General features: G+C 43.3%; 1 protein-coding gene across 1 annotated transcript; it reads right to left on the bottom strand.

The window, feature by feature from the left end:
* Positions 1-4,809: 4,809 nt before the first annotated feature.
* On the bottom strand, positions 4,810-13,826 carry LOC124966573 (zinc finger protein 501-like). The gene is made up of 5 exons (XM_047527946.1): positions 13,737-13,826; positions 12,136-12,171; positions 9,985-10,111; positions 9,384-9,506; positions 4,810-6,950 (listed from the first exon to the last, which is right to left on the bottom strand). The coding sequence occupies exons 2-5, from the start codon at positions 12,163-12,165 to the stop codon at positions 5,662-5,664; spliced, it is 1,569 nt and encodes a 522-aa protein (XP_047383902.1). The 5' UTR covers positions 12,166-12,171; positions 13,737-13,826; the 3' UTR covers positions 4,810-5,661.
* Between the last annotated feature and the right edge of the window lie 881 nt (positions 13,827-14,707).

The following is a 14,707-nucleotide window of genomic DNA, read 5'->3' as shown; positions in this document are numbered from 1 at the left end:
AACTAAAGCAGACCAGAACCAGGTACAAGGTTAGACCATGCATGCTGCTACATCAGAATAACAACCTGGGGTACTAAGATAAATTGACTTCTTGTAGTTCTGGAAACTGGGAGTTCTAAGATCAAGACACCAGAAAATTCAGTGTCTGGCAGTGTCTGGCAAGGGCTGTCTCCTAGTTCACAAAGGGACTTTCTGGCTGAGTCTTCACATGTTGCGTTGGGAGAGAGCGATAGGACCTTAACTATGAGGGTGTCAATTCCATTCAGGAGGGCTCTCCCCTTAAGACCTAATCACCTCCCAAAGGCTCTACCTCCCCAAACCAGCTCACTGATAATTAACAACATGTTCATTTTGGGTGCACACAACATTCAGGCCTAAAGCTATTAGTAAACACTTCAGCCCTAGGGACCACCAGGAGAGTATCAGATTTTTAAAAGCTCATTATAAATCCACTTGACATATCACAGACAGCAATTAAAGTCAGAAATTAAGGAATCTCCATAGATAAGACTAGAGCTATTCTAGGCCATTAGAAAGTTAATTCTATTTTGTACAGTGATAGCACAACGTACAAAAAAATGTGAATAGGGCTAAATTTGTAGATAACATGCCTATGTTGGAAGAGAAATGTCTCTAATCAATGACAGATCCATTCTTACAATTAAAAGAATGAAATAGAAAAATGACAACTGAAGTAATCGCTAAGAAGTCACAGACTTTCCCTATAGTTTTTCTCTTCTGAGCCCTCAACAGAATCACCCGTGATGTTCTCCTCAGTTATCTCAGCTATTCTAGGCTTCTTCTAGCCTCTAAACTCTTGCACCCTCTACCAGTTACCCAGTTCCAAAGCTGCTTCTACATTTTCAGGCATGAAGTAAAAGCACAAGTTGTTAATCCCAGTTTTCTGTCTTAGTCCCTCTTGTGCTGTTACAGAAGAACACCTAAGACTTGGTAATTTAGACAAAAATTCATTTTGTTGTACCCAACGAGCGAAAACTGCAAGAAAATAAATCTCCGAGCCAATCATGTAAAAACCAAAAGAAGCCTTTATTACAGCTGGCCAGCAACGATCACCCAAGCACCTAAAAGCGGTGTAAAAAAGGGGGGGATCACACCAGGGGTCGATAACCTATAGCATATATAGGAAAAATGATGTATAAGTGGCGTGACATCGCCCGCTGGGGTTAGTAGCCAATGCAAGCAAGCCAAGTTTTATAGAAGCAGAAGAAAGCAGTTAGCAGTTAAAGCATCCGGTCAGGGGTCTCTGGGCAATTTTTACTCCCTTAATCTAAAGGGCCATGACAGGGATCCCCAGGAACTGCCTTTCCGGCTGGGGTCGGGGCAGTAGAGCATCTAATTTTCCAACTCTGAGCAGTGTAACAATTTAGCTCATGGTTCTGAGGCTGAGAAATAAAAGACTGAGGGGCTGTTCCTGCTTATGACCTTTTTGTTGCATCATCCCATAAGAGAAAGAGCAAGAAAGTAGGAGAGAGAGTGTGTGCACATGCCCAGCAGGAGGCCAAACTCACTCTCAGAATAAACCCACGCTTGCAATATCACTGATCCTCTGCCGAGGGCACAGCCCTCCTGACTGATCCCTGCTGAAAGGGCAGACCTCTCAACACTATTGCATTGGAGATCAAATCTCACAGACATGAACTTCAGGAGACATGTTCAAACCACAGAGATTAGGTACATGTGAGGTGACATCGCTAGGGTCTACAGATTTTATATAACAAGGGATTTTATGAACAATTTTTTGTCAACAAATTCTAAAATTACTAGTTTGAAAACAAAAAAAAGTGAATTTATTTCCAGACAACATGAGTGTAAATAAATGAAATCTAAAAACTAAACAAATGCATACTTGAATTAACAATAAATTAATTTACAGGGGCTGGGGCTGTAGCTCAGTGGCAGAGCACTTGCCATGCACATGTGAGACACTGGGTTCAATCCTCAGCACCACAATAAAAATAAACAAAGATATTTTGTCCATCTACAACTATAAAAAATTTTAATTAATTTACAAACTTTAATGAGATAGAAAATGAATAACTTTAAGTAGAATTGATTCTATTTTCTAGCAATAAACAACTGATAATTTAGACTTAGAATACTTTTAACAAGAGCATACAACATAAAACATACTTGGCGACAATAAAATGTGTAATATAAATACACTGAAAAATGAAGAAAACTAAAGACCTAAATAGAGGAAGAGATATGGTTTGAACACTCAATAGTATTAAAAGTGTTCTCTTCAAATTGATAAATACATTCAATGCAATCCCAACTCCCACAATGCTTTCATTAGAAATTCACAGGTGGGGGCTGGGGAGATAGCTCAGCTGGTAGAGTGCTTGCCTCGCAAGCACAAGGCCCTGAGTTCGATCCCCAGTACCACAAAAAAAAAAAAAAAAAAAAGAAATTCACAGGTGGATTCTAAAATTCATATAGAAATGTGAAGGATATAGACTAGTTACAGATGATTTTTTAAAAGTACAAAATTAAAGGACATTACCTGATTTTTGAGATATACTATAAGAACATGTTAAGATTTTAAGATATCAGCAAAAATATAAATGAAGTCTAAAAACAGACCAACACATACAAGATCACATGATTTTTAAGAGAGGTGAAAAAGCATTTGAATAGAGAAGATAGTGTTTCCAACATGTTGCTGGAGCAATTGGTTATCCAAATTAAAACAAAATACGAACAAAACCCTGACCCCAAATCTCACACAATATACAGAATTAATGCAAAATGGATTATAAAACAAAAAGTGTGAAGCCTCCATTGAGTAACATAGGAGGGAATTTTTCTATCTTGGAAAACACTTCTTAAAATACACATCAAAAACATGTTCAATAAAAAGAAATACATTGAACTTTATCAACAGCAAAAATTTCTGGTGTGTGAGAGGTCATGAAGAGAATGACAATACAAGCCACATGCTAGAAGACTGTAGTGGCAAGTCACACATCAAATGAATGAAGCACTTGTGTCCAAATTTATCAAGTGTTCTCAAAACTCAATAATAAAGAAAAAGTTTAATAAACAATGAGTTGAACAGTTGCTTAATCAAAGGAGAGAGAGGAATGGCAGTAGCACCAGCAACAAATTCTAAACACTAGTCATTAAGGAGATACAAAATAAAATCATAGAGAAATACCAGTGCATAGCTAACAAGAATGGCAGAACCAAAAGACCCACCACAGCAAGCATTGGTAACTAATTCTCACACACGGCCGGTGGGAAGGTAAAATTGTATAAGCATTTAGGTGCAGAATTTTTGTCCATTTGTAAAAAGATAAACATCCACTTTCCCTTTGGCTCAGAGTACTTCTATTTTCTGATGCTTTGACATGTTGAAAAGCTTGCTGGCTCAGGGGAGCCTACCCTTCCATGGCTAGCCCTTTCCTAGAGATCTCTCACATACAAGCCAACCAAACCTGAGTCTACAGGCTCAACTCCCTCTCTGCTAACCCACCAAGTCAGTATTTCCCCTGCCCTACGACATCCCATGTAAGGCTATAATCCAAAACCTGCCTGAATTATTCAACCAGTTAACCTAAAACTATGTACTCTGCCATTTTGACTTTCCTGTGGAATCCCCAAGAAAGGCCTTCCCCTTGTTCCTTTCTGCCTCTTGACCAACGCTGGTGCCCACCATGTGGCCCTGAGTTGCATGGTATTCGCCCTTCTCTTAGGAAACAAGTAATACATTCTTCTTCAAATGATGTGGCTTCCTGTTTCGTTACTTCCTAACTTCCATAAAGTAAAATCTCCTGGGCAGAAACGAGACACTCAGGCCTTTAATTCCTCAGTATTAACCCAAGAAAGTCTAGGAAGTGAACATTTGCAGCAGCTTCATTTTTAATAGCCCCAAACTGGAAGTAATTTAAATGTCTCTTAACACATGAATAAAAAAACAAACTGTGGAATATCCATACAAGACAATTCTAGCTAATCATAAAACAACAAAGTACTCATACGATATGAGCAATGAGGAAGAATACAAATAATTATGCTACATGGCGAAAAAAAAAAAAACAAAATAAAGATTCCTTACTTCATCTATATTAAATTCCAAAAATAAAAACAAGTCTACAACTGTTCCTTTTTATCTTCAGGGAATATTAAGGACCCCCCAGTGGGTGCCTTAAACCATGAATGGGTGCCTTAAACCATGAATGGAACCCAGCCCTACATACGCTTGGTTTTTTCCTGTACATGCATACCTACTATAATGCCTACTAAATACAAAGAGATTAGCAAAAATAAATACAGCAATTAAAACAATATACTATAATAAACATTATTTAAAATGCATGAATTATTTCTAGGCTTTCTATTTAATATTTTCAAGTCACTCTTGAGAACTAAAATCACAGAAAGAGTAACAAATTATGTGAGACTACTGTAAAATGAAAGCGTAAATCAAAGGTTGGTCTTGGGAATGAGACTATAGAGTCAGGCAGGGCAAGAGTAATTATGAACAGGGATGAGAAAATGTTGGGGTAATGAGTATGTTTGTTATCAGGACTGTGGTGATGATTTCATTGTATACATCTAAATCTAATGTATTAACATTAGATAAAACTTACCACTGTAAATATGCCCAGCATATGGCAAATAAATTATATTGCAATAGAGTTTTTTAAGAAATGGTTCAGGGCTGGGATTGTGGCTCAGTGGTAGAGCGCTTGATTAGCACATGTGAGATACTGGGTTCTACTCTCAACACCACATATAAATGAATAAAATTTAAAAGATCCATTGACAACTTAAAAAAAAAACAAATAGTTTAACACAAAAATATGGACCTCCTGCTTCTCTTGAAAAATCAGACTTGGCAAACCCAGACTGATTTCACCATAACTATCTTCACCCTTTCAAAATGATAACACTGCCTCAATGGGAGCAGACTGCTGAGTAAAAAAGGCTGTGAGTGAGTCAGAAGTCATATGACTGGATCATAATCTCTCTCCTCTGTCTCTCCTTCTTGCCTGTGTAACAAAGAGCTTCAGGTGATCCGCCCAAACAGCCTCAATGGTCCTAACAACGTTTAGATCACCTGCTCGCCCAGTGACCAGGTCTACAGGAGAAACTAAATCTGAAGACCCGAGACTCTCAGTCTACCCTTTTCCCCCACAGAGAGTGACCCAAGCATTTCTGCACATTCAGATGGTGATGTTGAGTTTATTGACCACAACTCTACTAATCACATCCAAGAAGTCCTTGTAATTATGTAGAATTCAATGACCTCACACTACTCATGATCTCCTCCAGGGAAGGGGAGAGCAGAAGTCTGCCTCCCCTGTGCACACTGTATAACCTGAAATACACTAGCAAGCTGCCAGACATGTAATGGCTTCGGTCACAGGTACTGGCAGCGACATGCTCAGGAAAGGACTTTGGGCAGGTTAGAAAGCGCAGCTCCTGAAAGCTTCCCACACATCTCTTAGAGAATCTCTCCAGTGTGAATGTCCAAATGAGATCTGACTTGTGACCAATGCCTTCTTCACAAGGGTTGCTCTCAAGAGCTTCTCTGGGGTCATCATGGTTGACCAAAGAGGATGCTACTTGCACTCCAGGGCCTTTCTCTAGGGTAAACTCTCTGGTACCACAGGAGAAAAAGCCATTGGCTTAAGGTTATTCTCCAACATGGTTTCTTTGATGTTTTACAAGACCGGACTTGTGGGTAAACAATTTCCTACATTCACTACATTCGTAAGGCCTCTCTTCATTATGAATTTGCTGGTGTCTAACAAGTGTAAATTTAAGACTGAAGGCTTTCCCACATTCTCTGCATTCATAAGGCCTTTCACCAGTATGAACCCTCTGATGTAAATTGAGGCTGGATCTATGGCTAAAACATTTCCCACACTCAGAGCACTCATATGGCTTTTCACCAGTGTGAACTCTCTGGTGTGAAATAAGGCCAGAGCTTTGGATGAAGAACTTCCCACACTCAGTGCACCTATAGGGTCTTTCTCCAGTGTGGATTCTCTGATGCCGAACAAGTGTGATTTTGCGACTAAAGAATTTTCCACATTCATTACACTGGTAAGGTTTTGCCCCAGTGTGAACTCTCTGGTGTCCAATGAGGCCAGATCTTTGTCTGAAGGATTTCCCACATTCACTACATTCATAAGGCCTTTCTCCAGTGTGAATTCTCTGGTGCCGAACTACTGTGGTTTTACAGCTAAAAAAGTTCCCACATTCACTACACTTGTAAGGTTTTACCCCTGTGTGAACTCTCTGATGTTGAATAAGACCATAGCTTTGTCGAAAAGACTTCCCACATTCACTGCATTCATAAGTTCTTTCTCTATTGTGGATTTTCTGATGCTGAACAAGTCTGCATTTCCGTCTAAAGGATTTACCACATTCACTACACTCATGAGACTTGTCTCCAGTGTGAATTTTCTGGTGTTGATGAAAACTGTGTGCAAAGCCGAAAGATTTCCCAAATCCACTACACCTGTAATGTTTTTCTCCAGTGTGACAAGCCTTCATGCACTCAGGGCTTATGGGTAAATTCTCCATGGTGTGAGTGATCTGATGCTGCAGAAGGCATGACCTGGGTAGGAAGTCCTTCCCACCATCCTCACATGTAAAAGGAATCTCTGGCATGTGGACTCGACCATTTTTAACATCCAAAGCCCTGTCATTATCCCCTCTTAGTTGTTTCTTCCCACTTTGCTGCTTCTGGGGGATACTTATACTAAGCCAAAATTGTCTCCCACATGCCCCGCAGGTATGCATTTTGTGCTTGGGATTTATTCCCTGCTGCTCAGTCAGCAGCAAAATGTCTTTCATGACTGGGCCACACATTCCACAAGGGTAGGCTCTCAGGATGGTTGAAGTGGCCCTGGGAGCCCAAGCCTGTGACCCTCCTTGAGAAGGTGCCTCCTCATCTTCCACTCGAAACCAAGAACCTGAAAGCAGAAAATGTTGTTGAAGTATATGGAGACCTTGGTGGGAGGAAGTTGCCCTATCAGAATGTCTGTCTTATAGAAGAGAGAATATACAGAATGGGAGAAAATTTGCAAACTATACTTCTAATATGGGGTTAATATCCAGAATATATAGTGAACTCAAAAGATTCAATAGGAAAATACACATAACCTGTTTCCCGAGTAGGCAATAGAAATAAAGAGACATTTCTCAAAGGAAGACAACACAAATAGTCAACACATATGAAAAAAATGTTCAATACCCCCAAATATCAGAGAAATGCAAATCAGAACCATAATGAGATATTACATCATTCAGTTGGCCATTATCAAAAGGACAAAAGATAATAAGTGGTGGCAAAGACATGGAGAAAAGGGCGTCCAGGGAATCTTTAACTCACTGTTGGTGAGAATGTAAATTAAAGTTAAAATAGTCACTATAGAAACTAGTATAGAGGATCCTCAAAAATTTATAAAGAGGGGCTGGGAATGCAGATGAGTGGTAGAATGCTTGCCTAGCATGACAAGGCCCTGGGGTTGATCCCCAAAACAGAAAAAAAAAATTTTTTTTAAATAGAATTATTATATGATCCAGCAACCCCACTTGGACATATATACAAAGGAAATGAAATCAATATGTTGAAGAGACTTCTGCATTCCCATGTTGACTAAATGAAACAATCCAAATGTCAATCAATTGATGAATGGATAAAGAAAACATGGCAGATATACACAATAGATTATGAATAAACCATAAAAAAGAATGAAATTCTGTCATATTCAATAGGGATAGGACTGGAGTTCATTACATTAAGTGAAATAAGCTAAGCACAGAAAGACAAATGCCACATGACTTGCTCAGGTATGAAAGCTAAACAATTTGATACCATGGAAGTTCAGAATAGAATGGCGGCTACCAGAGGCTAAGGAGAGTCAAGGGTAAAGAGTCAGAGGAGAGGGGCTGGGGTTGTAGCTCAGTAGTAGAGCACTTGCCCAGCATGTGTGAGGCACTGGGTTCAATTCTCAGCACCACACATAAATAAGTAGCTAAAATAAAAAAATCTATCAACAACTGAAAAAAAAATTTTTTAAAGAGTCAGGGGAGAGGTTGATCAATGGATATGAAATAATAATTAGCAAATTCTGGTGTGCTATTACACAGTAGAGATAAAAATAATGTAGAATACATTTCAAAAAGATAGAAGAAAGGATGTTGAATGTTTTCATCACAAAGTGATAAATGTTTTAGGAGATATGTTTAAACTGACTTATATATATAACTCAATATATAGTTATATTGAAGTGTCATGATACTTCAAAATATATATAATCATTATCATACATTTTCAATTAAAAAAGCAAAGGTTAAAAAAGACACACCAGGTTTGCGTTCCATTCCCAGCACTACAAAAATATATCATTTAATTAAATAAAAATAGATATAAAATGGAAAAAAGGTTGAAAATGAAGTCCTGTTCTATACACCAAAGCACGAGTCAAATGCTCATGCGTTGAGGTGCGAACAGTTAAACTGTAACGACTGACCAATGAACAAATGTCTCGAGCTCACGGAAGATCAGGGTAGAATGGCGGTTCCAGGAACAAGTACACAGGACTCTTGGGAGCACAAGGCTATTGTGGAGTGAGGCGAAGGGTCCATGGTATGGAGACTGGCGACACCATGCGAGGGGGAGGACCTCTGTGAGTCACGGAGACTGTGCACTGAGAGGTCCCTGGTCCCAACAGAACCCAGCTGACATGGAGCCATCACTCACCTCGTTTTTTTCTTTTTTATTCATTTTTACTTTTATTTGCTTTTATTTTATGCTGAACTTATCCCCATGCCATACATGTTTGTTTCTTCAGCTTCTTCTGGGGCATCTCAGTCTTTTGAGCAACCTCCTCTTCGGGTCTAGGAACACTTTATTCCTTCTCAGTGAGAACATCTCAGTGCTGCAGGGGGAGCTCATGCACAGACTCAACTGACCACGAGCTCCGTTCCGGAACTGCAGCGGTGCATATTGGGTGCTTTGCTCACCAGCACGTGTTCACGGTCTAAACCCTTAAGTTCAGCATAACTCTGCATTTTTAAGCATGTGCTGCAAAATTTCTGCACTCTTAGTGAGCCACCAACCCCGCGTCCAGCCCCAGTGTTTGGCACAGGCACACCTACCAACACTATCCCTGGAATACTGGAACAGCACACCCTGTTTCTTTAAAGTGACATCTTTCAGATACTTACTGGCTTTTCAGATATGCATACCCTTGATGGCCTGAGTAGTTTCATGAGTGTTCTTAAAGTGAACATGAAGATTTGAACCCCTCGATTTGCATGATTTGTGGGGTTTTCTGAGTCAAGAAAGTAGTGAACCATTTCTGCAGATCAGGGCACTTACAGGAGCACTTCTCACTTACCAGAGCCAGTTCCCCACCAGGGCCCTCCTGCTGTGGCGGGCATCAAGGCTGCCCCATCAGGCACCCAGGTCTGTTCCCCCAGCTCCAGCTGGACAAGTACACGAATCTGGGAAGATGCAAGTCCTGAGAGGAAGACAAGGCAGGTGAACAGACAGCAGCAGCGTAGGTAACACCAATCCCACGGACCATAGGCAGCTAACCAGTAGTACGAAAAACCTTAGAATGCCTTTCAGAAAACAGTAGTGGTCCTTGCAAGTAGTTGACCATGTTGGTATGTGCAGTTCCTGACACTATCAGGCACAAGGAAATGTCAGTGGAAAAGAAGGAAGCAGAACTGGAGGCAAAGAGGTATGATTCTAGATGGTGGCTCTACCAGGGAAAGGCCACACTGCACGATTCCAGGTCCCTATGTGCCTCCCTGTGAGGATTGTTGGCCCCAAGTGGCAGGGCTGCCTAGGGAAAAAATGAACAGAGCACCTACCCAAGAAAATCTAGAAGGTAGCAGTGGCCCTAGGAGGCTTTGGGAAGAAAAAGCAGCCCCTGGAGAAGAGCAGAGAGAAAGAGCCCAGCCCAGGATGCAGGGGAGGTATGAGGGACTTACCCAGTGAGGCCACGAGGGCAAAGTTCTCCAGCATCACATCTCGGTACAGGAGTCTCTGAGTCTCATCGAGAAGCTTCCACTCCTCCCAGGAAAAGTCCACAGCCACATCCCCAAAAGTCATACTGTCCTACCACGACAGGAAGAGTCATGTCCCTGAACAGTTTCTTTACCAGGACTTTTATGCTACTTCTTGCCCCTCAAGTCATGAACTCCCTGCTTACTATCCCACCAGCTCCCACCACAAAAGACAGGAGACCAGGTGCTGCTGTCCCCTGTTCTCATGTTTCTGCTGGTCACTATCCATATCACTGTAATGCATATCCACTAAGTCCTATGGGCAGAAAATACCATAGAGCTCTAGGCCTGGCATGAGGGGCCCACCCATCTCATACCAACAAATTCCCCTGGACAGGGCTACCTAATCCTGCCTCTCTGTAAATGCAAACCCAGGTCCAGTTTTCCCCCTTCGGAAGCTAGAACCAAGTCCCTGGACCATCAGTTCATGCTGTCTCCCAGAGCACGTCACCATGTGGACATCCCTCCCTCACGGGTCTCACACCCCAGAGCTGCAAGCAAGCCCCTGCCCCACACCATAGACATCTACGTGACCTCTCTCCACACTCTCTGCACGTGGCATCCAGAGAGTACTTGGGTCATTCAATCATGATTCCATCCTGTTTCAGACCTCTGATGGCCCACAGTGTTGGGGAAGCTCCAAGCCCTGCTTCTGAGACTGTTCCACCTTGCCCTGTTTCTTGTTTTGACTTCAGTCACCCAAAACCACCTGCAGGTAGCACATACCATAACTCCTCTTACACGAACTGTCCCCTCACCCAACTTCGCCATCTTCTTTCCAGGAAAACCCCACTCAGTGCTGAGATCCACTGGTTCCCCAGCCTTCACGAACTCCTCTTTGGGCCACAAGCTTATATATCAGGCTGACCGAAGTTCTCCAGGCCCCACCAAAACAGGCTGGGGAGACTTTCAAGGGTTGAGCAAGTACAGACCCTGATCTATTATGTCACCTCCAACAGTGCCATGTTTCCACATTAATCTCATGGTCACTCTGCCTTGGAAGTCTTGGTCCCCTGCCAGACAGCTCCAAATGCACAGTCACCACTTTCCCTTATCAGTCTTTGTGACACTCACTAATCCCTTTCAGGGACCCAAAACAGACCCTGTCCTTCAGTCTGACCCTCCTCTTCCTTGCCCTCAACTCTCTCACCATGACATGAATTCTACCCCTCCTAAATGTGACTTATGGTTCTTCCTCCCCAGTCCACATACAGGCCACCAACTTGCGATGTCTCCAACCAGAACACCTCTCCTGAACTCCAGACCTGTGTGTCCAGCTGTCCATTCAAGACCACCTCACAGTGGTCCCTGGAATATTCTGATTCAACAAGGCCAAAACCTAACTCCTCACATTCCTTCAAAGAAGTATCCTACAAGTGACTTCCCCATTTCAGCTGATGGCACCTCCTTTCTTTCTGCTACAAAGACAAAACATCTTGGTATCAGGCCTGACTCCTCTCCTTCTCTCTCAACCTCCATATCAGAATGTCTGAGTGAACCTACTTGAAAAACAAATCCAAAAGTCATACTTTTCTCCCACATCCAAAGCCACCACCCTGATTCAGCCACAACCTAAAACAAGCATCACTAATACTCTTCTTAACTGCCACAGCAGTAGCCTCTGCCCTCACTCTGTCCTCACTCTGCAGCCAGAGGAAGTATGTTAAAACCTGATTCACATGACCCCTCTACTCCACTCCAAACTTCCATGACTCTCAAAACCCTCAGAATAAAGGCACAGTTCCACATCCTGCCATTCCAGACCTGAATTCTGCATCCCAGCTCTCTGGCCCCACAAGACCTAACAGAGACCTGGAACAGCTGGCTGCCAGTTCAGTCTCTAAGTATTTGCACAACTAATCTGTGTTCGTAATACCTTCTACAGAGTATTCTATAGGTACCCAGACACTGGGCACTCTCCATATAACCAATGATCTGGATTCAGGAGCCTATGTCCAAACAGACCCCAGAAGCACCAAACCCAATCGTGTGTATAATGGCCAGCATAGAGTCCTAGGACATAACCATGTGAGCTTAACTTGGTGAAGGGGAGAGCCTGCGACACACTCTACTCACTTGTGCATGACTCTTTGTTTCTGAAGCCATGGAAACCTGTGGAAATGGAGATTGTGAGTGGAGGGCATCCATGGTGTAGAACCAAGAGCTCATCTGACCCCCATCCCAGCCCTGCAGCAAGGTGACCTCCACATGACCATCTAACTTCTAGGTTTCAGTCCTTGATTCTCTCTCTTATTGGCTTGTGACCTTGGACAAGGACTCAACTTGCTGTGCTTCAGTGTCTAAATCCGTAAAAAAAAAAAAAAAAAAAAAAAAAAAAAAAAGCATAAGAGCCAGGTGCCATGGCATATGCCTGTAATCCCAGAGGCTCGGGAGGCTGAGGCAGGAGGATTGCAGGTTCAAAGCCAGCCTCAGCAATTTATATGCAACCTAGTGAGAAACTGTCTCAAAAAATAAAAAGGGCTGAGATGGCTCAGAGGTTAAACATCCCTGGGTTCAGTCCCTGGTACCATTTAAAAAAAAAAGGTCTAAGAATGGCACCAATCTCAACAGAAGTATATGTTAGCTTCCAGGCATAAGCTATCATAGTTCACAGAATTAAGATTTCTATTAATGTTATCAGTGCAAATGATAAGATACTTTGAAATTTTAGATGTTTATTATACTTAAAGTATTCATGAGATTATAATATTCATAATTTTTAGCATATTGATGAACTTTTGTGCTATATTAAGGTTGTGAGACAAATATGTGCTCAATTCACTTGTTAAATTCACACGTTTCCGTATTTAATTGCCCATAATTATGTGCACTTTGAGAGAAAAGTTGATCCATTAATGTTCAAAGAGGCATTTCATAAATTCAAATAAAGAACAGCGTGGGGTGGGGGCATGCAGGCTGGCAGATGCGTTTTGTATCCTTAAAAACCGACTTGCAATTGTACATCTTCGCTAGTGCTCTCTGGTCAATCAGTTTAGTCTCCTGGTTCTGCTGGAGTAGCCTCCTCAAGGTCTCTGGTCTCCACTCAACAACCTTCCCTCTCTCTCACGCCCCAGTCTGTTTCCCTTTGCACAACCTCCGGGAATCTTTTTAAATCCTAACTCAGGTCTAGTCTCTTAATTCCCTCCATGGCTACCAGCGCCCTCAGAATGAAAGCTCAGAGGCTCAGGCGACTGTCATTGCACAGCTGGATCATCTGCTCACAATGTCTCCCGACGGCTCCTCAACCGCACCTCCAAGCCTCTGCAGATGCTGGTCGCTCTGTAAAAGAACTCTTCCACTCCTCATCACGCCGGGTGTCAGAAATGGGAACCTAACCCAACAATGGCACCCTGTCCTGAACAACGGAGCCTGGCTGATGTGACCTGGGCAGGCGCCCCGCACTGGGGCTTCAGGATTTGGAGGTGGGGGTCCAAACAGAAGACAGCCAGAGGACAGGGAAGCAGGACGCAGCATCGGCCTCAGCCTCAGCCTCAGCCTCAGCTGAGTCCCCCTCTGTGCAGGTGGCGAGGCGAGGCGAGGCGGAGAGAGGTGGGCGCCCAAGCCAAAGCCCCGCGCCAGCCAGTCCCGCGCGGAGTCGCCCCTGTGGCGCCCTCCCGGGCCACGACCCCGCCTGAGCATCGCGGACAACGTCTCCTCGCGCCCTCCCGCTCCGTTACCTTGGGCGGCAGAGACAACGTAGAATCCCATCAGGTGGGACACCTGAGGGTCACCAAGATGACCGCCACAAGAACAATGCCGGAAGTCCCTATGCTCCCAAGAGCAAAACCGCCCTCTCCTCCGCCCCGCGCCGCCGACGCCCGCGCAGAGGCTTCTGGGTAATGTAGTCCCCAGGCCACGCCCACGCCCGCACTCTCAACCACGCCCGCGACCTGTAAGGAGAGTTCGGTGTAATGCACAGCGATCAATCACAGAAAACTCAGGGACACCTTATTTTAGCTCTTCCCCGAAGCTACAAAATCCAGCGACACACGAAGCCCTCTCAGCCCGACACAAAATATGTGACTGCACTTTTATCAGGAAGCACATGAGAGTTACCTTTTCAGACACAGACAGACTGAACCTTTAGAGTCCATACCGTGGGATCAAGAACGTTTGGACAGTTTAGTCGTGGGGGGGGATCATGATGGGGAAGCTGCAGGGTGGCTAGAGCAGCTGGACAAGTGTGGATGGAGCTCTGTCTCAGCTTCCCACCAGAAACATGCTGTGTAGCCAGTCAGGGGTTGTGCCCACTCAGCCAGCAAAACCATTTTATCCAGATTATTTGTCTTTCTCGGTATCTTGAGATATAGTCAGTCATTTTGGTAAGGAATTTAACATATGTCTGAATAGAGGAGCCATTTACCAAGTAACACTTGGTGTGGAGACAGCATCTTCATGGAGTCACTGGTGCAGGATGTGTGGGAAGAGGCAGCTCATTCTTGAGAGAAAGGGCTGGGTTCCAGCAACCAGTCCTGCTGGGATGTGACTATCCTTTCACCTTCAATTGCAGTGAAAATATCAAGACTTAAGATTATCCTAGGGGCTGGGGTTGTAACTCAGCGATAGAGTGCTTGCCTAGCATAGGTGAGGCACTGGGTTCCATCCGCAGCACCACATAAAAATAAATAAATAAAGGTATTGTGTCCAT

Source organism: Sciurus carolinensis, chromosome 16 (genome assembly GCF_902686445.1).
Source record: "Sciurus carolinensis chromosome 16, mSciCar1.2, whole genome shotgun sequence".
Classification (NCBI taxonomy): Eukaryota; Metazoa; Chordata; class Mammalia; order Rodentia; family Sciuridae; genus Sciurus; species Sciurus carolinensis.
Note: the sequence above shows the minus strand (reverse complement) of the source record. Positions and strands in the feature narration are given on the sequence as shown.

Bases quoted from the DNA above. Each gene is read 5' to 3' on its own strand.
- LOC124966573 (XM_047527946.1), bottom strand. From the start codon at position 12,165: ATGGCTTCAGAAACAAAGAGTCATGCACAA. The intron at 10,112-12,135 runs GTGAGTAGAGTG...CTGTCGTGGTAG, and splicing joins AAACAAAGAGTCATGCACAA to GACAGTATGACTTTTGGGGA. The intron at 9,507-9,984 runs GTAAGTCCCTCA...TCTTCCTCTCAG, and splicing joins TGCCCTCGTGGCCTCACTGG to GACTTGCATCTTCCCAGATT.